The sequence below is a fragment of the Berghia stephanieae genome, chromosome 1 (assembly GCF_034508935.2).
Source record: "Berghia stephanieae isolate SIO BIC M18660-M18661 chromosome 1, UCSD_Bste_1.3, whole genome shotgun sequence".
NCBI classification, from domain to species: Eukaryota; Metazoa; Mollusca; class Gastropoda; order Nudibranchia; family Aeolidiidae; genus Berghia; species Berghia stephanieae.
Genome location: NC_088360.1, coordinates 105,702,229 through 105,726,949, shown reverse-complemented (window position 1 = coordinate 105,726,949; position 24,721 = coordinate 105,702,229). Strand labels below are relative to the sequence as shown.

The 24,721-nt window shown below is 33.2% G+C and overlaps 1 protein-coding gene across 4 annotated transcripts in view; it reads right to left on the bottom strand.

Moving 5' to 3' along the window:
• LOC144962668 (dedicator of cytokinesis protein 7-like) overlaps nucleotides 1-24,721 on the bottom strand; it is a 79,641-nt gene that overhangs the window by 15,323 nt on the left and 39,597 nt on the right. For 2 of the 4 annotated variants that reach the window (XM_078895790.1, XM_078895792.1), the window contains 11 exons: nucleotides 16,542-16,826; nucleotides 11,959-12,109; nucleotides 10,401-10,521; nucleotides 9,562-9,664; nucleotides 8,867-9,001; nucleotides 7,635-7,787; nucleotides 5,987-6,145; nucleotides 5,447-5,623; nucleotides 4,708-4,824; nucleotides 2,613-2,756; nucleotides 1,353-1,619 (listed from right to left, as the gene is read on the bottom strand). In XM_078895790.1, the coding sequence (XP_078751916.1) occupies nucleotides 1,353-1,619; nucleotides 2,613-2,756; nucleotides 4,708-4,824; nucleotides 5,447-5,623; nucleotides 5,987-6,145; nucleotides 7,635-7,787; nucleotides 8,867-9,001; nucleotides 9,562-9,664; nucleotides 10,401-10,521; nucleotides 11,959-12,109; nucleotides 16,542-16,826 (1,812 nt within the window). The remainder of the gene's footprint in view (nucleotides 1-1,352; nucleotides 1,620-2,612; nucleotides 2,757-4,707; nucleotides 4,825-5,446; nucleotides 5,624-5,986; nucleotides 6,146-7,634; nucleotides 7,788-8,866; nucleotides 9,002-9,561; nucleotides 9,665-10,400; nucleotides 10,522-11,958; nucleotides 12,110-16,541; nucleotides 16,827-24,721) is intronic. The other 2 variants (XM_078895793.1, XM_078895794.1) reach the window with 1 other exon arrangement.

Genomic DNA, 24,721 nt, shown 5'->3' with positions numbered 1-24,721 from the left:
TATTTTATCTCCATAGAAATTCTGAAAAGTATACAGTCAGGTTATATAATCTCTACAATTAAAGGTCTTAACATATATTTTATCTCCATAGAAATTCTGAAAAGTATACAGTCAGGTTATATAATCTCTACAATTAAAGGTCTTAACATATATTTTATTCCCATAGAAATTCTGAAAAGTATACAGTCAGGTTATATAATCTCTACAATTAAAGGTCTTAATATATATTTTGTCTCCATAGAAATTATGAAAAGTATAAAGTCAGGATATATAACCTCTACAATTAAAGATCTTAACATATATTTTATCTCCATAGAAATTCTGAAAAGTATACAGTCAGGTTATATAATCTCTACAATTAAAGGTCTTAATATATATTTTATCTCCATAGAAATTCTGAAAAGTATAAAGTCAGGTTATATAACCTCTACAATTAAAGATCTTTACATATATTTTATCTCCATAGAAATTCTGAAAAGTATACAGTCAGGTTATATAATCTCTACAATTAAAGGTCTTAACATATATTTTATCCCCATAGAAATTCTGAAAAGTATACAGTCAGGTTATATAATCTCTACAATTAAAGGTCTTAACATATATTTTATCCCCATAGAAATTCTGAAAAGTATACAGTCAGGTTATATAATCTCTACAATTAAAGGTCTTAACATATATTTTATCCCCATAGAAATTCTGAAAAGTATACAGTCAGGTTATATAATCTCTACAATTAAAGGTCTTAACATATATTTTATCTCCATAGAAATTCTGAAAAATATACAGTCAGGTTGTATAATCTCTACAATTAAAGGTCTTAACATATATTTTATCTCCATAGAAATTCTGAAAAATATACATTTGGGTTCTATAATCTCTACAATTAAATGTCTTAACATATATTTTATCTCCATAGAAATTCTGAAAAATATACATTTGGGTTATATAATCTCTACAATTAAAGGTCTTAACATATATTTTATCTCCATAGAAATTCTACATATGTGCATTCAGGATTTATAACCTCTACAATCAAAGATATCGAAACTACTTTTTAGTCTCAATAGAAATTCTGAAAACATACATTCAGGCCACATAATGTCTGCAATCAAGGATATCTAAATATAATCTTTTATCTCTATGAAAATTCTGAAAAAGATACATTCAGGCTATATAATCTCTACAATCAAGGATATTTACATAATATAATCCTTTTTCTCCATACAAATTCTGAAAATATACATTCAGGCTATATAATTCCTACAATCATAGATATTAACTCATCTTTTGATTACAAGTAAGACGAGACACAAGAAAAGAAAAAAAAGCAACAAAAACAAATAGTAACCCACCTCTAATCGGTGTGAAATTTCAGGCAATTTTGTGATCATCTGTTCCTTGTAAATGAATTCCTCCCCGTCCAGGTCTCCAAACTTGTTGCCATAGAAACCAACACGGAAGTAGGTACCGAAAACCCTCTTTCCTTCCTGCTTGGTGATGCCATTGAATGCTTCCAGAAGTTTCTGGTGTACTTGCGCCAGCCTTTTGTATTCTCTGTTTTGCTCGTGGATGGGGATGATCAGTTTGAAGACCTCGTTGGTTGCCTCAAACATTAAAGCCTGGGTTTAGGGACAGAAAATATTTATGGGCTGTTGGAGAATCTTTGATGGATGATAAGGAAGCAGTCTTTAAATAAGGTGTTTTTAATGGTAACAAAGTGTTCATTGCCACAGAGGGAAATTAGAACTCTTCTAGAATAAAAGTTTAGGACAACGCTCCTTCCATTTGTGCTTGCCTCCTTCATTCCACATTCAAAGACAAGATGACGTCATTCGTGGATGAGATTGAGGAGGAAAAGGAGAGGATGAGAAGGCAGATGAGGAGGATGAGGAAGGGAGTAAAAACTACGGGGGAGGCGATTGATTTATGAAATCATCTCGCAAAACCCTTAATCTATACATTTGACTGTTTCCCTCCCAGCCAGGGTAACCAGTCAAGGCCAGGACAAAGCCAAGTTATCTCATTCCAAGACAAAGTCAGAAAGCATGTTGGAAAACATAAAGGGGAAAGAAGACACAATAAGTGCCTCCCTGCCCAATATGGAAGATCAGCAAATTTACGAGATTCGTTTAAAGTAAAATTTAAAAAATAAATAGAAAATAACATAACATGTAGGTAGAAATTAAAAATAATGAGTTACCTTAGAGAAATTATTGAGCTTTATAATTGAGCTTTTATATAGCGCAATATCCTACAAGGGGTCCCTGACCAACAGCAACACGTAACATGTAGAACGAGACATGACGCCTGTCAGGCGCTATTACAATTTTTTACGGACAGAGACAACGCTGTTAATGGCCAGGTATTCATTTTACACCTGAGTGTGCGGTGAGAGAATGTGAGTAAAGAGCCTTTTCCAGGGACTCAACTAAGCGCCGAGCGAGGCTCTAACCCAGGACTTTCCGATCCGAAAGCGAGTGTCATACCACCAGACCACATAGCCGCACAAGTACCGTGCAGCTATATGGTCTAGTGGTATGACACTCGCTTTCGGATCAGAAGGTCCTGAGTTCGAGCCTCCCTGTAGGTAGAAATTAAAAATAATGAGTTACCTTAGAGAAATAACTGGCTGCCTGTTCCAAAAGCCCCACCAAGCCATGCTCTGTGAAGTACATGCCGGTACAAATTCCCTCTTCGTCAGGGGAGACAACATCATCGGAGACAGCACTCTCTTCTAAGACATTTGGGGTGATTTTCTGTCAAAAGAATATTAATAATGGTGGTAATAATAATATCAATAAAAATAATAATAATAATAATAATAATAATAATAATAATAATAATAATAATAATATAATAATAATAATAATAATAATAATAATAATAATAATATAATAATAATAATAATAATAATAATAATAATAATAATAATAATAATAATAATAATAATAATAGTAATAATAATGATAAAAATAGTAATAAATATAATAATAATAATAATAATAATAATAATAATAATAATAATAATAATAATAATAATAATATAATCATCATCATCATCATCATCATCATCATCATCTATCATCATCATCACCATCATCATCATTATTAATATTCATTATTATTATTATTATTATTATTATTATTATTATTATTATTATTATTATTATCATTATCATTATCATTTATTATTATTATTATTATTATTATTATTATTATTATTATTATTATTATTATCATTATTATTATTATTATCATCAGTAGTAAGGCATCATCACCTAGTAATTCCATGGGAGAAATATTGTTTATACACCAAATGCCGTCGGTCCAAGTGACAAAATTAGGGATTAACAAATAAATAGATAGATTATTGTTTTATTTATTTATTTACTTATATATTTATTTATTATTTTATTTATCTATTTATTTATCAATGTTATTTATTTATTTATTTTTATTCATCAAGGTCAATATCCCTATGCCTATGTTTATTGTTGTATGTATAAGATGGAGATAAACCTAAACTGGCAAAATGACGACAAACATTGGATGTCTCTCATTCCTGAGGTTAAAAAATAAATAAATTAGGGATTAATAATCTCACCTAAGGAAAAAAAACAAAAATACAAAAGTGATCGAACCCAGGGTGTCCTGGCTCACACACAGTGCAAGGCCTTAATCACTAAGTCAAAGTCAACTCGCCCACTTTTGGGAGAAAGGTAAATTTTTGTTTGTATGTTTGAGGTAGAAGCTTAGAATAAAAACATTAACCCTCTCCTTACTAACTATAGGAAAATTGTCACATTCTTCTACAACACAACCAATACTTTTCTCATTCAAATTTCTTTTGGTAAATAACAAAATATGAACTTTTTTTGTTTTAGGTATAAGATCGTGAATATGTGTGGTACAGCTTGTTTGTTTGTTTGTTGCTTTAGGTCTCTTCCAACACAATTGAGGTTATATGAGAGACCGCTGAAACAAAAAACAAGCAATCTAACAAAAATAGTACAAATGTAAAAATCAAAATCATAACCTAAAGATATCATAAGCTAAATTATAAATAACCAAGAACAAACAGGCAGAAGATTTACAGAAAAAAAATATCCCCTGTCAAAAATACAATCACAAACCAAAGAAGCAGGATAGGCTAGTAAAGAGAAGAAGAAACGACATCACTATCGGATCGTACACCCATGAGAACATCATAGGTATATGATTCAAGGGTGATGCTCCCATCCAACCACCCGCGTGGTACAGCTTGTTTTTCAGAACAAAGTTATACATATCGAGTACTTATTCCTTTTGATTTAGAGTTTTAAATAATCAATTTTTATGTTGGATGGTTATGAAATCTGGAAAAGGTGCGGCTATGTGGTCTTGCGGTATGACACTCACTTTCGGATCGGAATGTCCTGGGTTCGATCCTCGCTCAGCGCATGGTTGAGTCCTTGGAAAAGACTCTTTGCTCACATTCTTTCACCGTACCCAGGTGTAAAATGAGTACCTGGCCGTCAACAGCGTTGTCTCTGTCGGAAAAATTGTAAGATCGCCTAACAGGCGTCATGTCTCATTCTACATGTTATGTGTTGCTGTTGGTCAAGGGACCCTTTGTAAAGCGCTTTGAGCACATTTAGTGGATATTGCGGTATATAAATGCTCTAGTTTAAGATGGACAGTGAGGAGAGAGCTAAATGAAAACCATACCTCAAAGTTGACACATCCGACAGGCATGTATGGTCTATCCTCTAACATGTTCAAGTATTCCGCCACTAGGGCTGCTGCATGGACTAGACATTGAGCTGCCTCAGCGTCGTTGCCTCGCTGTGAATAGAAAAAAATAAGTGATTGAATTCTATTGAACAATGGTTGATAAAAAAACAAAACAAAAAACATTCAATGACGTCTTGGTCATTAAACATTAGATATTGGAGTTATTTTAATTATTATGAAAATCATCATCATCATCATCATCATCATCATCATCATCATCATCGTCACCGTCGTCATCGTCACCGTCGTCATCGTCACTGTCGTCATCACCGTCGCTGTCCTCCTCCTCCTCCTAATCATCATCATCATCATCATCATCATCATCATCATCATCATCATCATCATCATCATCATCATCATCAATATTATTATCATATATTATTATTATTATTATTATTATTATTATTATTATTATTATTATTATTATTATTATTATTGTTATTTTTATTATTATTATTATTCATGTCACTTTAATTTTTGAAAAATGCCAAAAGATTTAGCAGTTTTCCCTAACACAATCCAAACTAACACATTTTTAAATACAAAAAACAGCAGCCAAATTTTGTCCCTTTAAAAATTAAAAAGCGAACTATCATAGATTTGGGGAAAAAAAATCGGCTTTCAAATTCTTTTTAAATATATAGTCTAAAAGAAAAGTAATAATGAGACAAACTTGTGAATGGTCCCTGGCCATGTTTTGTAGCCAGGTCAGTCGAAGATCAGGAGAGTTCTGGTATCCCTTGGCAATTCTGTACATGAGATCCAGCAACATCTCTGGGTCCTCGGCAAATTCCTTCATCTTGACCGTGTCCGATAAGATCATGTGGAGGTTGAACACTAAATCACGCACCTGGAACAGGAACGAAATATTCATCACCGTCATCACCATCATCATCATTAAAAAAGAATAACACTGATCTACTAGAAGTATATCACATCTCTATCATCAACAGAAATACACTCAAGTGCTGACAAAATTAATAAAAACAAAAAACCATAACAGTATATAACAGAGATGATTTATGAGAAAAAGTCATCTCCCAAAATAAATAATTTACATTTGACTGTTCCCTTCTCAGCTGAGGACTCCAACGAGGGCCGAGACAAAATCTAGTAATTTCAATCCAAGACAGGGAGCAGAAAGCGCAATCTGGCAAGAAAATCAGATACAAGGGGAAAGAGGACACAGCTTTTACACAAATAACCAGCTGACCTGTTCTCTGAATGATGTGCTCTCCAACTCCTGATCAGCCTCGGCATACGTCAGAATCGTCTTGAGAGATTTGCGTAGATATTCTTCATTAAACGTTTGATTTTGACCAACCAGTGAACTCAGCGACATCGTAACCTGCATCTTGACGCGGGCAAAGTTCTGGAAGAACAACGTTATGAGATGTTATTATCAGCAATCAAATGAAATCTATTATAAATTATAAGGAAAGAATAAAGAAATAGGTGAAAAGTGAATGAAAAAGGATTGAGATTTATCACAACAATTATTACATTTTAAAAAGATAAACATAATTTTTTTAAAGACTTTTAAGTCTTATCATAGGTTCGGAAAGTTCCACAATCCAACATAAATTCAGTTAATCTGGTTTGGACAGCACCACAATCCAGTACCACTTGCTACATAAAACATTCCTTTCACTCAAACTGTTTATTGATCTTTCACATGGACCAATACATATTAGGGGGGGGGGGGGGGGCAGCATGGCTCAGCAGTGCAGTGCGTCTTTTCTTCATACCCGAAAGGTACCGAGTTCGATCACCCGCCGCTGTGCTGTGTAGCCTTGAGCAAGTCACTTCACCCCAGCTCAATTTGCGGCGCTGCACATCTTTCTATTTTCTTGAATTTGCTATATGATTTGTCTTATGTATTGTGATTAACAAGTGTGTAATTTAAGATTTTTCTAAGCTATCCACTAATCACACTGGCTCAGAAATGAATTACTGAAAATGCAGCAAAATAATCGTTACATACGTTTTTAAAATCCCAATATATTTCCCTTTACTCATAAAAAGGGGAAACTAGCTGATAGAATCAAACTGGCAAAAAGGGCAAATTCAAAGCTAACCCTGATGAGCTACATTACACAATTAATCAATTCACTAGTGAGAAATTGTGTGGCTATGTGGTTTTGTGGTATGACACTCGCTTTCGGATCGGAAGGTCCTGGCTTTAAGCCTCAGTCGACATATAGTTGAGTCCTTAGAAAAGGGTTGTCTCTGTCGGAAAAAAATTGTATTATCGCCAAACAGGCGTCATGTCTCGTTCTTTATGTTACGTGTTGCTGTTGGTCAGGGACCCTTTGTAAAGTACTTTGAGCACTTTTAGGGGATTTTACGCTATATAAAAGGTCAATTTTATTTTTAAAAATAGAAAACATGTTTACGCCAATTTTAGTAAAAAAAAAATTTAAAAAAAGAAAAAGACCCAGCCTGAGGAGTAAAAATCAAAATTTGGTGCTTTAAAATACAAGTAGTCCTTCCGAGCCAACAGGCTCATGAAACCGGAGTTTACCCTGGTTTCTATAGCGTGAAACGACAATAGCAATTGCTTGCTATCTTTTGGTTAGGATGCTAGTCTATCACAAATTACTGTCAACCAAAATCTAACAGACTCAGCAACCCATTCACTGCTGGGTGGACACTGGGGGTCAGAAAAAAATCTCGACTGCATCCGGGATCGATCTTCGATCACCCACTGCTGCGCTGAGTGGCCTTGAGTAAGTCGACCCTGGAGACAAATTTCCCCTATGGGATGAATAAAGAGAATTTTTCTATTTTCTATTTATTATTATTTTAAGTGTGTTTACTTATTGCTGAAAAAGAGATTACAAAAGAGCCGCAATACTCACATTGCCGAGCTCAAAGTTTTGCCTCATAAGCAGATACAAGGACGCTGAGGCCTGGGACCTGGTGACTGCAATAGGGGAACTGCAGTGACGCAACAGTCGGAGACACAATTCAGCACACTGCTCTGTCTCTTCTTCGAATAACAAGTCAAGGAACTGGAATGCAAGTTTGAAGGGGAGAGTTGGGGGAGATATTCTTCTACAAATTCCAATTATTCCAATTTATTCTAAACTTTTATTAAAATAATAAATAAATAAGTAAATAACCAAATAGATAAATAAATAAACAAATAAATAAATAAATAAATAAATATTTAAATAAATAAATTTTACTAATACACAAGGACATTGGGTTTACAAAGATGAATTATAAAAATATAAACATAAGCGTTAAAAAATATATTTACATACCTTTATAAAGTAATGTAATAAATAAAATAAAAAATAAAACTAATAACAAAATTGAAAGTTCTTATTTGAATTAGGCAATGGGTAAGATAAAGATCTGAAAAAGTGTGTGGAACAGTATGAAACGTGTAATCTCTGTGGTGTAGTTGGATACATCTGAGGTGTGAGGTACAAAAATCAGTCAAGACAATGTGATTTTTTTTTTTTTTAATTTTTTCTTTTTCTTTCTGCTTAGACTGGCACAGATTCATACATACTTTATCAGGTCTTAAAAAACAAATTGCTTTTAATATAATGTTGATTATTCCATCCCTCCCATTGGAAAACCCCTATCATTTCTTAGTTAATACGTAATCGTTGAATAATGCTTTGAACGCGTTGAATAAAAATTGTATTCAACGATTGCAGAATGTTTTTGAGCATTTTATTGTTGTGATATTAGATGTAAAAGGCAGCTGATTGGTAATTATAAATAATCTTTTTGGTGCATATGAATACAAATCCAACGTTTTTAGTTTTTGGGTCAAATTATCATTCAAGCTGAAGAAAGATACAAATTATGGTGAATAGAAGTACTAACACCATAATATTTGATTACAAAATATCTAATGATCTTACTTGGAGGGGTGGAATAAACGTATTCTTTAATTCTTTGTATTTATAAAACTCGGCAATAACACATATTCGCAAGCTCGTTGTGTTATTGGGCACTATAAACATATCTCGTTTAATAAATACAAACAAATGAAAAAATCGTATACTGACAACAGGTTGGATTTCCAGGCCAATGCCTTCTATATTTATAAAAATTAACAGCGATGGCTTACCTTAGTGACGAGTGCTCTTTGTGTAGAAAACATATGCTGTAGAACAGCAGAACTTTGATTGAGGGCCAGCATGTGTAGTAACACTCGCAAGGAGCTGCCCAATAAGGGTTGCAATAAGTCTGAGTTACCGGCAATCTGAAATAACAACACAGTCAGTACCAAAATTACAATCCAATTCTGAGAACTTGGAAGATTGGAAGCAAAAATAATGTGGAAGAATTGAATATAATGGATAACACATTAGAATGACGCGGCTATATGGTCTAGTGGTATGACACTCACTTTTGGATCGGAAGGTCCTGGGTTCAAGCCTCGTCCTCGGCGCATAGTTGAGTCCTTGGAAAAGGCTCTTTACTCACATTCTCTCACCGTACTCAGGTGTAAAATGAGTACCTGGCTGTTAAAAGCGTTGTTTTTGTCCATCCCGTCCTACATGTTAAATGTTGCTGTTGACCAGGGACCCCTTGTAAAGCGCTTTGAGCACATTTAGTGGATATTGCGCTATATAAAGCTCATTTAAAATTTTAAAAATTTAATGACGCCATTATTTTAAAATACAAAATCAGAGGAATTATTTAATTTAACACCCTAAAAACATGGGTAAATTATATGAGAGAAAGAAAATACAGGGCTTAGTAGCTCGGTAACAATGTCAATTCAGACAAAGAATGGAGTGAGAAGTAAAAAAAACTCACCTGTATAATCAGTTCCAGGTTATCCAGACATATCATACTGACTTCGGCACACAGGGCAGACTCGTCCAGGGTCTCTGCTTCGATCCCTATTGCTTGGTTTGGACTGAATTGGACAGGAGAAAAATAGCCGCGTCACACAAAAATAATAATGATAATTAAAGACACAGTTTTTAAATAATAACAAATTAAGAAATTAAGGAACAGGCACCGGTGTAAGATAAAGAACCGAACAAGTGTGTGTGAAAGGTGCCAGACAAAGCAAGAAAGAAAAAAACTATCCCAAAAAAATCAGTCGACCTCGACTGAGGATCGAACCTCAGACCTTCTGATTACCAGTCAGTCGTACTACCATTAAATTCACTTTGTTTTTCACAAACCATGGCCAAGTCTGTCAAAAAAAGTTTGATCAATTTCAAATGAATAAAAAGAATTCAAGTGTGGAAGACTCTATAAATAGAAATATTTTCTTTTTAAATGAACCAACTAAAACAATTTGAACTATATTGCCATTAATTTCACATATTATCTTAAGCGGCAAGATTCACATAATATCATACCAGCAAACCGTATCGACTCAGTGCATAGTAATGAAACTTTTTATATACTATGTGTTAAAATCATGGACTATCCTATAACCATTAGTAAACTTTCTTTATTTTATAAAACACATATATAAAATATATAACATATATATTTCATATATCATTAACGCCACCAATAAATGTCGCATTCATACGTGAAATCAATGGTGGTTTGTAAGCTGATGAAAAAAAATTCTTTGTCAAGACATAAAGCAGACCACAAAGGGTCCATTGAATCTTATAAATTTCTATGTCTACCTGTCCATCAATTCCACTGAGTGCCTCCACTGCACCTGGTGGTCCTTCCTCCATCTCAGTTTGCCACTGCCAGTTGTCTCCTGTGCCATGTAAGGTGGGGGTGTCTGTGACCCACCCAGACCTGCAGTATGAAATAAATATGTGAGATTGATCACCATAAGCTCAATGTCTTACAGCAGAATTCAGTCACATTCATAGGTACTACTAACTAGAGCATTCATGTTGCACAATACCCACTATACATGCTCACATCACTATACAGGGGGGGGTCCCTAGCCAACAGCAATTGTTTATTTTTGTTTGTTTTTAAGGGTTTTACGGCGCTTGCAACACATTTAGGTTATATCAGCGCCAGTAAAAAGGAAGAAAATGGGATACTAAAAAGTTCTAGAATTACAATTGAAGCATCCAAGAGAAAGTAAGACATAGGGGAACTGGGAACAAATAGGGATCAGATGTAGATTCCAAGAGCATACCACCAATGTACTTAGTTTGAGATCACCTATAAGTCTCATCCGGACACAAGAATAAAATCCAACAAAGAGGAACACACTCAAATGCTTACATTATGCATTAAAAAATAACAAATATACTAATACATAACAGAGAGATGATTTACAAGGAAAAAAATATCATCTCCCAAAACAATAACTATGCATTTGACTGTTTCCCTCCCAGCCAGGACTCCGACCAGGGCCAAGAAAAAAACCAAGTAATCTCAATTCCAAGACAAAGACAGAAAGCATGTTGGAAAACAGATATAAGGGGATAGAAGACACAGTGTGAACCTCCCTGCCCGCTATGGGAGGTCAGGATCCCCACCCAGGCCAACAGCAATGCTTAACATGTAGGATGAGGCATGACACCTGTTAACCGTTAGATTTTACACCTGAATACAGTGAGAGAATGTGAGTAAAGAGCATTTCCCAAGGACCCAACCATGTGATGCTCGGATTGGGTCTTTCCAGTCCAAAGATGAATATCATACCACAAGTCCACATAGCCACACATAAATTATCCCTTCAAACTTTTAAAACACAACTAAAATCCCACTTGTTTCCAACGTAATCAATGTATTATTTGTTTATGTATTTGGTGATTTCAATTACTACCAACATGTCAATGTTTAGTGCAGAACTGCCAAGTACTACGAAAAATTTCTTAGAAATACGAATTTTCGGCTCCATCTACGGAACTCCATTCGCTTCTTTCACTCAATAAATCTTGTTGAAAAGGAAAGTTTAGTTCCTTAGATCCTATATTCAAGCCTTTGGAGCATTTTTTGGATCATGCTCAGGGAAATTTATTTATTTCTAAAGCTATTTAAAGTGACTTTTTCTATTTTCCCTTGGAAAACTACGTATTTTTTAAATTTCAAGTCGGCAGCTCAGCCTTAGTGTCTGTTTAGACATGATAAAGCACAATAAAAAATGCTATTTATTACTATTATTATTATACAAAATGATAATGGTATTAAATTCTTTTAAAATAGAAGTATTAAATTATAGTATAAAATATAAAATGGTAAATAAATGAAACCGTTAGAGCATGAGCATACTAGATATGGAGGCTTGTGAATTCTGTCGTCGTCTCATCATCATTTCTGTGCGAGCATTTCCTGTCCCAAGAATGGCTTCCTCCAACCTTGACTTCATGTCCACACTTTTCTTCAGGGTCTGCTGAGAGCACTGAGTGGTGGCTTTCTTGCCCTGGGGAGTATCAACCACCATGATATCCATAATAAACTTTGTATGCCAGAACAGAAAAAATTATAGATTTCATATGAAATTTGTATCAGGAAGTGACAAATTGCATTTCAAAGAATATGTATGTGTGTGTGTATATGTGTGTATATGTGTGTGTGTGTGTGTGTGTATATATTATTTATAATATATATATATATATATATATATATAATATATATATATATATATATATATATATATATATATATATATATATATATATACTGTGTATTATCTAAACAATCAAGAAAATAGATAAAGGTGCCAGACATTTACACAATAATTTAGTGCATGATTTTTATATTTGATATAATAAATGTAAAAAAAGAAACAATAAGTATTGAATTGTAAGCTTCAATTTATTAGGTGAAGACAGATACTGTGGACGTTTCAGGTTTTCCCTTCATCAACAAAACACGATGAATGAAACACTAAGGGTGAATGAGATATCTCATTTGTCCTTAGTGTTTCATTCATCATGTCTTGTTGATAAATGGAAAACCCGAAACGTCCACAGTGTCTGTTTTCATCTAATAAATCGAAGCTTACAATTCAATACTTATCGTTACTTTTTCCTTCCAGCTTCAAGCAGCAACATTTTCATTATTTTTTTTAAAGCAGACCAAAGACTTGATATGTATAGAGAAAGAAAAATTGTACACAATGACAACAATGATATTTAAAACACATGATAACTTGATCTTGAATGTCTTGCTGGTCTTTTGAACTTGAAGAGTACTTGCCTTGTCCATTGTTTTGTTTGTTTGTTTTTAAGGGTTTTACGGCACTTGCAACACATTAAGGTCATATCAGCGCCAGTAAAAAGGAAGAAAACGGGATGGTAAACAGTTCTAGAATTACAGTTAAAGCACCCAAGAAAAGATAAAACAAAGGGGAATGGTTTAAGTGGGAAACAGATGTAGATTCCAAGAGCACACCATCAACGTACTTAGTTTGAGATTACCTAAAAGTCTCATCCTGACACAAGCACAGGTCAACACTAAGAGGAATACACTCAAATGATTACAAATCTTATATAATAAGCAAAACACAATACGGTGCATAACAGAGAGATGATTTACAAGGGGAAAAAAATATCATCTCCCAAAACTCTAACTATACATTTGACTGTTTCCCCCCCCCCCCCCCCCCCCCCCCCCCCCCCCCAGCCAGGGTAAGGACAAAACCTAGTAATCTCATTCCAAGACAAAGACAGAAAGCATGTTGGAAAACAGATATAGGGGGATAGAAGATACAGTAAGAGACACCCTGAAAACTACGGGAAGTCAGGAACCCCACCCAGTTGCTGGTCTTCAAATTGAAGAGTACTTGCCTTTACTTTTCCTATTAATCATTCCAACCCTTTTTAAAATAAGCAATGCATTAGCTTCAACCCCATATTTTCTACAATCATCAATCAACCAAACATTTATATCATTACACGGTGTCCTATTAATATTCACATTAATTGTATCTGGTATATTCATGTATTAAACAAGTAATAATCCTTTTGCCAAGATCTAGGCATTACGTGTAGCAGCAAATAAAATGTTGCAGCAAAAGCAAATTGCGACAAAAACAAATATAAATTTTTTTTAACAAAAAAAACACAACACAAAGACGACGACACGATAACCAACGAGTTTCTCTCTAATCAATTCCAAACTGTTTATAATACAAATCACTACCTTGAGGTTGTAGTTTCTTATTTCTACAATATATTTTAATCTCACGATAAAACAAAATAACTCATTATTGTTTTCACCACATCTATGCCCATTTCCTGTCATTGATTGTGACACACAGTAGAAATTGTCAACTAAGTGCCAGGCGTGAATATGTCCCAAAAACCCAAAATTCTTTTTAAAATAGCAACACTGCCACTGCCACGCCTTGTTTCATGTCTCTTAATTATTATTAACATGCTTTCACCAATTACTGTCTCCTAAAGTTAAAAATCAACAGTTTTATTATGAGTTGAGAATAGGAAAAAAACTTCTAATGCAATTTTCTCAAAACATGAATTTTAGACATAGTCACTTCTGGAACTCAGGCAATGAAATACATATGAATTACTTGACGAAATATGAACACGATGGAATAAAGTTATGAATCAAAATTGGAAATGAATATATATACATATAAATGATCTATAACATAAGACACCTTAAAAACTAATAATAACTGAGGCACACTTATGCGATAACGACTACATTTATAGTTGCAATTTTCACAAAGCAATTCGACAATAATGTAAACTCCACTTGATAATGAAAATTAAAAAATAGTAAAGGCAACCAGAATATTGCACAAAATACATATAACAATGTAAACTTACATTCTTCTAATTACAATGTAAGCTAATTCAAGAACACTTTTTATTTGGTGATGAAATGTGAAAAATAAAACTAGTGAGTAAAATACATAATGAAATCATTGCAAAATTCCCCATCACATATTTATTATTTCCCTTTTCCATTCACCCCACCACCCTTCCTTCCTTCTACCCTACTTTTTTAAGCCAGAAGATGAGAAACTGAATTTTCAAACAAAAATTCAATTAAACGCATGACGCATACTCACGTGTCCATAATTAACTATCCATTTTAATATAACATGACAAGGCTCAAGACTTAAATTAGGATTGTATCCTTCGAAGGCCTTTGATATGAAACAGACAAAGTGATCTATCAATAATATCATCAATGAATCATTAAACAAATGAGAAAGAAAACATTACTGGTCATATTGAAATCTTTGATAATACAGCTCTCGGTTGATCAAACTTTTAAAACTATTTAGAGAACATGCATTAGTATTCAGGGTTGTCAATCAGAAGACAAATATTTACTGAACTATTATGCAAACACATGAATCGACCCCTTTCTGAGTGCTCAACTCCAGAAAAAAGGTGCCTCCTTTTTTCCATTTCGCAGGTGACTGGAAAATATTTTTTTTTAAAGTAGTCCTTCAGAGCCATTGAGCCCATGGAACCGGAGTTTATCCCAGTTTTTATAGCGTGAAACGGGCTTGCTATCCTTTGGAAAATCAAAGTCTCAGCTACCCATTCACTGCTGGATGGACAAGGGGGGGGGGGGGGGTTTCGAAAAAATCTGGACTGCACCCAAGATTGATCTTGGTCCCTTTGCAAGTGAAGCGAGTGCTCTACCAAATGAGCTATCAGGACCCGCACTGGAAACTGTACTGAGAGTTTATAACAAACGGAATTTCGTAAATCTAAGGAAAATTGGCAACCTTGAGTATTACATCTATTATTACACTTTGTATTACTGTTCACGTTTGGAAATAAGAATAATTTATTTGCACATGTTAAGCATCCTTTAAAACAACTTTTTTTTTTCATCTCTACAGATAAATTGCATGAAAATATATTGATAAAAGAGTCAAGTAACAGTCATATTTCAAAAAGAAAAAGTTCCATAACAAAATCACGGGTGGCAAATTTGGGTGGATGCAAAGAAAGAATACTTGTGTTTTCATTTGAAGTGTTGTGTCAGAAATGTCAATTATATTAGAATTTAAAATATCCTTCCTTCTGAATCCAATTATTCTATTTCAATAATCAACGTAGTGTATGTCAAATAACTCTATTTTTCAAATTGTCCTTTACCTAGCAAGTCCCAAAGGTGTGTGCAATAATTTTGCAACATCTATTTTTGGATGACCAGTTTCATTTATTTATATATTATAATAAATGAAGAAAATAGAAGTATGAAATGAAGAACTTAATATTGGTTCTGTGCAGCAGAGAAATAACGAAAGACTTCTTGTTTCAAAATAAAGTAAGCATTCATGATAAATGCATAACAGAGTGGATAGAATACAATTTGATCAGCTGTACGTGAAATTATAAATATACTTTTTATATTCTTATGAGGCATAATTTTGTGCAATGAACATACAAAGTGGCAAGGATTTCATCCATAAATGCAAGATTCATTTTGCATAATAAGAAAAAGATTCTTATTCTAAATACCAAAATAAACAACTGTTTGATAATAAATTGAGGAAAGACATACGCATATTAAAAAAAATATTTTGCATGCTCAAAAAGCAAAATATATGAAGTGGATGAAATGATTTGCAATACCAAATATACTTTATATACAATTTGTTTTTCTTATGTTGCAAATTCGATAATAAATATTCAATTCTTCATCTTGTAAAATTTATTTTTAAAAAGGGACTGGACCTAATCAAAGATCAATTCAAGATTTTTTAAAAACACTTTCAATTTTTAAACAAGATAAATCTGTCTCAGAGATTTGATTATTTGTCTCACACCTCATACCACCACTCTCTGAAATATTATTTTAAAACGTTTTTATCTTTAACAATTAATCCTTTAAATCACTGATCCATCCCACAATCCTACCTGTTGGCCGGGTGTTTCCTCACGACTGTTGGTTCGAGCAAGTAGATTGGATCCCCCTCGGAGCAAATCCACTGACTTTCTTTGTATTCCTTCCCATAGTTGTTCATGGAGTGACTGAGACTTAGGCAACGTGTAGCTTTTGGGCCTTATCAAACCCCCGAGGGTAGGGCTGGGGCTCCCTCGATCTCCGTTGCGATCTGCTGCTGCAGACCAATCTTCTAGAGTCTCATCCGACCAGGTGTGCCGGAACAATTTCTCTACTATGGGAGCAGAAGCCCATTTTGCCTGGAGTCGAATTTAGTTACCAGCATAACTCATCAATCATTTAAATGAAATCATTGCATGCGATTGTCTGTGTCGACTATTTAAAGTGATACTAAAATGCTAGAAGCTGTGGACTGTAAAAGGTATTGAACAAAAATAAATTTAACAGCTTTGTGGACAGCCGTGCCAGATATTTCTCTGTCATCTGTCTAGATTTTAAATGATGTATTCATGTTTTTATGGTTTTCGTTATTGGCTGCAGAAGGGTTTTGGGCCTAAAATGTTCTGTGTTCCACACTTTTTCGAAACTGTTATATTCATTTTTGTTCAATACTTTTTGTGTCAACAATTAATTTTTCTATTTTATTTTTAATGTAGACAAATTTACTCATGTTTTTGAAAATGGAATGAAAAGGCTTTTGATCATAATTTTTGTTTCCAATATCAAAATATGTTTGAGCTTTTTGTCTAGAAAAAAGATTATTGCCTATTCATGAGTTTGACACAGCATGGCTCAGCAGTACGATCCTTGCTTCATACCCGAAAGGTACCGAGTTTGAATACCCGTTGCATTGTGTGGCCATTGAGCAAGTCACCTCACCCTAGCTCAGTTTATGGCGCTGCACTACGACTGATGCCTGGGTTATTCCAGTCTCCCCTTGGAATAGACCCTAAAGAAAAATTTCCCCTAAGGGTTGAATAAAGGGCATTTAATATAATTTAATTCAATTTAGGTCTTTCTTGAATTTTTAATCAAAACACTAATACAGACCTGGCTACTTGTAAAGTTAAAAATTCGTAGTTTGACGAAATCACTATAGTTAACTTTATAAATCAACAATTTACTTATGCAAAGATTTTATAACACCTCAAAATCCTAAAAATTATGTAGTCTGGCATCAACTTTTATTTTCAATAAGTTTTAATGACTTAGAGATGCTTATGAAAAAAGCTCTGAAATTGGAGCCAAAATTTCGTATATCTACGAATTATTGTTACTGGTAGGCAGGTCTGTAAATGTATTTAAATAAGATTCACACAATGAAATGAACCTGGAACAAAATTTACATTCCAGATATTATCCTTTCATAACACAATCGCAAACATTTACAACAGCTATCATACTGGGAATAAAATTTCAACACTTATATAAATAAGTTCAAATCACAACCTCAAAATCCACCATGCCATCATGCAAATCAAATATAATAATTGTTAATACATTTCAGTCTCCAGAAATTTCTCCAGATTTTGAGGCCTGGTGAAACCCATAATATTTTTGGTTATTTGCCACAAATCAAATTTTAAGCAGGTTTACAAAATATTCAGCTAAACAAACCATAGTGATGAGGTCTGCCATCTTAAGGAAAAAGAACAAATGCAGAGCTACCGATCAAAACTGAAGAAAAGGTGTAATTTTGACTGAAAAAAGGTGTAGTTTTGAAGGAAAAGGTGTAATTGTGCAAAACAAAAGCATTATTAATCAATACGTTTATCACCACAATCATTTTCAATCACTATTGGAAGATTCCTCTCCAAATATTAATTTGGTAAAGGCTACTTCTGCCCCAATAACCCTTCAAAAGATAAGCTGGAAGTGGATGATAAAAACGCAGCCTTCTTCCGTTTTCAGTGAGACCAGATTCCGGACAAAGAAAAAATTGCTTCAATCAACCACACAGCCTTGATGAAGACAAAAAGGCATAATGTGGAATAAAAAAAGCATACATGCATAATTTGATTTTTAAAAAGCGTAATAATAAATCTTTTTGGCGTCTAGTTGGCAGATCTACCTATGTTTATTTGTAATATATCGCCACATAGGGTCTTTTTCCATAAGACAGCAGAGGCCATATGACAATGTATCAGGGAGGATGACACCTGTTATTGACAACACACTGCACACTAAGTTAGCAGTTTATCAATGTGTAAAGAAAACCAATTCATGAGTCTGTTTTCTGTAAAGGATTGATGAATTTGTAGGTTTTTTATTGGGTTTTTTGTTGTTGTTGTTGTTGTTGAAAACCTATCTGTCTAGACAATTACTTTTACATTTTAAGAATAATTCTGTATTCTCATCTTTTAAATGCTATTGATAATATTAGGTTAGAGTAAATAAATATTTATAAATTTGTATTGCACGCCATGTATATTGTTCGCTCTTACGTGTATGCTGTAAAGTAAATCATATAATCAATCATTCATCATCATCCATCATATATTATTATTATATTATTATATTCTTATTATAATTATTATCATCATTATCTATATTATTATCTTGATGGTAATTTTATTTATAAATTATTATTATATATTATTTTATATTATGTTATTAAATTTGTATTTATTATTGATTACATTATTTTATGAATTTTTTAATTATTAATAATATTATTATTATTTATTTGTTAATAATAAATTTTTTAATATATTAATAATAATATATTTTTAAATAATATAAATTACTATTATTAATTAATTATTTATTCCTACTATATTAAGTTTCTATTATATATGGAGTATATTATATAATTACTAAATTATATTATTATTATATATTATATATTATTATATTATTATTATATATATTATATATATTATATATATTATAATTATTATTATATTATTATATTATATATATTATTATATATGATAATATTATTTTAATTATAACAAATAATGATCATTAAAAAATGTTTAATTTTTGGATTATAAAATAATAAATATTATTATTAAGAATAATTTTGATAGATGTAGTATTATTACAATATAATTAAATCAAATAAGATTTCAGTAATTTAAGACCCTCCCCCCCCCGCCCCCCCTACCAAATATATTCTATATTTCCTCAATGTTAGCTAACCATCAAGACACTTAAACTATTTGGAAACAATCTGATTAATTGTTTCACATTTCGGAGCAACCAGAACCAACTGCTTATTTTTGTTGAGTTGTATTATTTTTTGGTTTTCTATTGTTTGGTTTAACAATCAAACCATCTCGACAGATGTGGATCATAGGGTTGAACCTGAAGCATTTTAACAGTGTTTAGTCCTGTATATCAAATTAAAAATTTAAGTCAGGCACTGTTATAATGAAAATAGTTACACGGAGTAAAAAAATGCCAGACAAAGCAGAAAAAAATTGCAAGAACATAACCACCACTCAACAAATCAGATCTAACTCGAACCATGGCATACGAAATCAGGTACTTCTGATTACCGTTATTTGACATTTCACTACGAAGTTCCCGGGTTTTTTTTTTTGCTTTATCTGCACTTGTAACAAACACTTTCAGATCTATTAAATAGTTCATTGATTTCGAGCACCGACCACCAGTTTTGAATTGGCAAATTTGGTAGTTGTAGTAACTGAGAAAGTTGAGACAATGTCTTAGTAGAAGGTTCTGAATTATATTACAATTATATGAAATTATTTATTTCATTTGAAATGTTAGTAATAATGCTTGGTTTAGATTGCTTTGCCTTTCTTTGCTAAAGAACTCAATTGATTTATAAATATAAGTGCTGTTATGTTGACTACACTATAGTAACAGAAATCTTTTAGCCCAAGAGACTGTATAAAATTAAACATGTAACACATTGACAATTAACTTGCGTTGCAGCAACTTATTGAAGCATTGAAATGTGAACATTTATAGACTAGGAAGTTATAGCAATTAATAAATAATATTTGGGAGATTTATATATAATATTATGTTACTTTTCTTTGTGTGTCATGATTGGAATCTTGATGAGGGAATGTTTTTAAGGGAAAATGTATAACTATGTATTTTTATGCACTATGTGTTAAAACCTATGTCGGTCAAAGGCTTCTATTAGCCTGACTACATTATCTATGAAACATTTTTAAAATGCCAACAATAAATAAATATTGGAATTGAATTGAATTGAATTTATTTGTTCAATAAATAAATTTTGTTTAAATAAATAAAATAAATTATTGTTTTTAAAAACTAATAAAACATGACACTATTTTAATATCTTGAATAATTTCCCTACTACTAAACAGGCTGCTGCCCTACGTGGCAGTAGGCATAATGGGAGGTAAGCAAGTAAGTAAGAACTATACTGGCTGGATATAATATATATATATATATATATATACATATATATATATATATATATATATATATATATATATATATATAATATATATAATATATATATATATATATATATATATATATATATATGGATATAATTTTTTTTAATAAAACAAATAAATGGAGACATTTAAAAATTGCTTTCAATGTTTTGGGAGAAAAAAAACGAACAAAAAACTTGAGAATTCAAAAGAGGAAATAGAATTTTGAATAGAGCGTGAAGGTATTACTACAAAGCAAAGAAGGTGAAACAAATAAGGAATATTCAGTAGAATTTAAGGAACCCCCCCCCCCCCCTTAACCAAAGCATATACATTCTCATTATACACGTTATCTAATTGTTAGTTTCTCATCACAATAGCATACCTTACATTCCTATATATCTGGAAACATCTCCCTCATACAAATTTACATAACACAAAATCAAAATGCTGTATCAAAGAGTTAGTAATATACTCATTTTCGCTTCAATACAACAAATGGGTTAAATAATTCAAACCATCACGTCAACACAAAATCAAATCATAAAGTATTTTGGTTTCAATATTTGTATACACCAGTGGTTCTCAAACTATTCACAAAATTTCAATCATGTAATGTAAATTAGTTATGCAAATTAGTTACCTCGCGAAATAAACATAAATACGAAGACCACCCCGGAATTGGATGAGCTCCCCTCTCCCACCACTTCACACAGGACTGACACTCGAGACAGACGACCATCGAAACAAAAATCAGGTTAGTTAGTCTTTAGAACCTATTTATTTGACATACATTACAAATCAGCTGTCCCCAATGATTTTTTTTGGTTTTTTTTAATTGATAGACAAACAAAAACACCAAAGATACTAATATGAAGAAAAGACATTGAATGTGTCGGGTGCACCTGATAAACACACAACAAATTCTCGATATTTGGCTAAATTTTGGATAGTGCCATTCTCACATCAAGAGTGTTCCGAGACCTTGTCTTGAGTAGAGAAGGCTGTCTGACATTTACTACAAACAGAACTAATAATACTCTAACAGCCAGCTTTGAAATTTCAGGGTATTACGTCTTGGCTGTTGAGAAGTTGCTGATGCTGAGTTCTTTGAACAAGAATGGAAATTACTATCTATCACACACACACACACATACATACATACACACACACACACACAAAACGGCTTTTAGGTCCCCAAGAGGCCTGCAGATAAACCCCAGTTTGAGAACCATTGGAGTACACAAATGTGACGACCACTGCAACAATCTGATATTACGTCAAAGTGAAGCAGATTGTGAATTTAACATTTTATAATAAACAGAACTATGAAATTTTGGTTTATGCATTTTGAGTCGTAATAGTAAATTGTGTTAACTATTGCCTTTGTATGTGTAGCGCCTTAGCACACTTTGAGGATTCTGTGTGCTATGCATCAATTAATTATTACATTAAATTACATTTCTTCAAATTATATGTAATCTACTCGAAGAAACAAAGAAAATTGACCAAGTTTTCATATTGTTTGCCTAAATTTAAGTTTTCAGCATCCATTTCATTTAGCAATAATACAGTTTTGAGAAAAAGAGTAACAAATATCACAGCATTATCAATTTGAACACAACAATCATAACTTTGCTGTAGTGGGTAATGATTGTCTTAAAATTACAGCCTTACAAATTTATCATAAAATAATTTATCAAAAAGAATAAAGCTGTATCGACTTCTACTAACCATTTCTAGATAAATATTCAACATTTAACAGCCTGTTTATGAAGTGTTGTGCGTCACATTATTTTCAACAAAAAAAAAGTCGTGTGAGACATATTTCAGCTTACAACAGTGTTAAATCATTTCATACCACAGATGATTAAATTTGTACCTATTATAAATTTAGGGCAAATTTTAATTTCTTCTTTTTAATGAATTATCACATTTCAGTTAACAGATATCAAGGCATCACATGCAAGGATCGAATTCAAATAGTAAAACGATGCATAAAAACCTCAACATTAAAAAAAAAAAATTACAACAAAAAATAATTAGGACATAAGACAATTTAGACATGGTAATGCAAGCAAATGCTGGAAATTGGCAGGCAGTTTAATAACGAACATTCTAACAGACAACAAACAACACATCCTTAAAAGATAATCATTCATCTTAGAAATAAAAATAGACAGTAAGAGCATGGTCTCTTCATTCACAAACTGCAATTGTGAAATTTATGTAAATAGGTAGTCCTTCTGAGCCTTTAGACCCAAGGAGTTAGAAGTAGTCCTTCTGAGCCTTTAGACCCAAGGAGTTAGAAGTAGTCCTTCTGAGCCTTTAGACCCAAGGAGTTAGAAGTAGTCCTTCGGGGCCATAAGGCTCAAGGAGTTAGAAGTAGTCCTTTGGAGCCTTTAGACTCAAGGAGTTAGAAGTAGTCCTTCGTGGCCATTAGGCTCAAGGAGTTAGAAGTAGTCCTTTGGAGCCATTAGGCTCAAGGAGTTAGAAGTAGTCCTTTGGAGCCATTAGACTCAAGGAGTTAGAAGTAGTCCTTCGGAGCCATTAGACTCAAGGATCTGGAAGTAGTCCTTCGGAGCCATTAGACTCAAGGATCTGGAAGTAGTCCTTCTGAGCCATTACAAGGAGCTAGAAGTAGTCCTTCTGAGCCATTACAAGGAGCTAGAAGTAGTCCTTTGGAGCCATTAGACTCAAGGAGCTGGAAGTAGTCTTTTGGAGCCATTAGACCCAAGGAGCTGGAATCTATCCCCCAGTTTTTTTAAAGCATTAAAGAAGCAGTAGCTATTGATTACTACCCTCCGGATAGCATGTCAGTTTATGGCAAAGTTCTTTCAGATCTAATAGACCCAGCTACCCAATCGCTGCTGGATGGTCAAAGAGGTCAGAAAAAAAACATTAGCCTTCATTTGCAATAGGGATCCCAATAGCTTCACACGCAAAGGGACTGAGATCGATCCCGGGTGCAGTCGAGATTTTTTCTTACTTCCCCCCTGTCCATCCAGCAGTGATTGGGTAGCTGGTCTGAGAGATCTGGTGGAAAGTACTTTGCGATAGACTAGCATCCTATCCAAAGGGTAGCAAGCAAATGCTATTGTCCGTTTCACTTTAAAGAAACCGGGATAAACTCTGGCTTCTATTAAGTGAAATGGACAATAGCAACTGATTGCTACCCTTTGGATAGGACACAGTCTATCACAAAGTACTTTTTGCCAGATCTAACAGATTGCTACTAATGCTGCCTGTGCACAATGGGTCAGAAAAATCCACTCTCCGTCGGATCGATCTGGTCCTTGCTGTGAAGCGAGTGCCAACGGCTATCCCTATCTGTATTCCAAAAGGAAGGGATAAAAAAAAAGCTTTTCCAAAGTCTTTCACAAAAATGCCTGACATGGGTTTGAACTCTGTGATCTCGTTTTGAGATCAAAGTCAGTTTGGCACATTACTGTTGTGACAAGAGCATATCAGGTATCTCTTGACTTGACAAAGGGCTGGTTGGATGTGACACTTATATGTCTGTGTTCAGAAAAAAAAGTGGAGCGGGCACTTATGTTGATAATAACAAGAAATGAAGTGTGGTAAAGTGTCATAGGACAATAGAGAATAATAACAAATCAAAATTCAAATTCAGCCAAAGCAGATGAGCTTACTCAATGTCTCATTCGTCTCTGTGTTAAATGTTTGTGTTGGGGGAACTGCTAAATTGTCACTTTTTTTTGTGGTGGATGGTGGTGCTGATTGTAGAGCATCCCTCTAGTGGCCAGGTGGAGGTGCTACAACAGTCAGGTCTTTGGTACCATCAC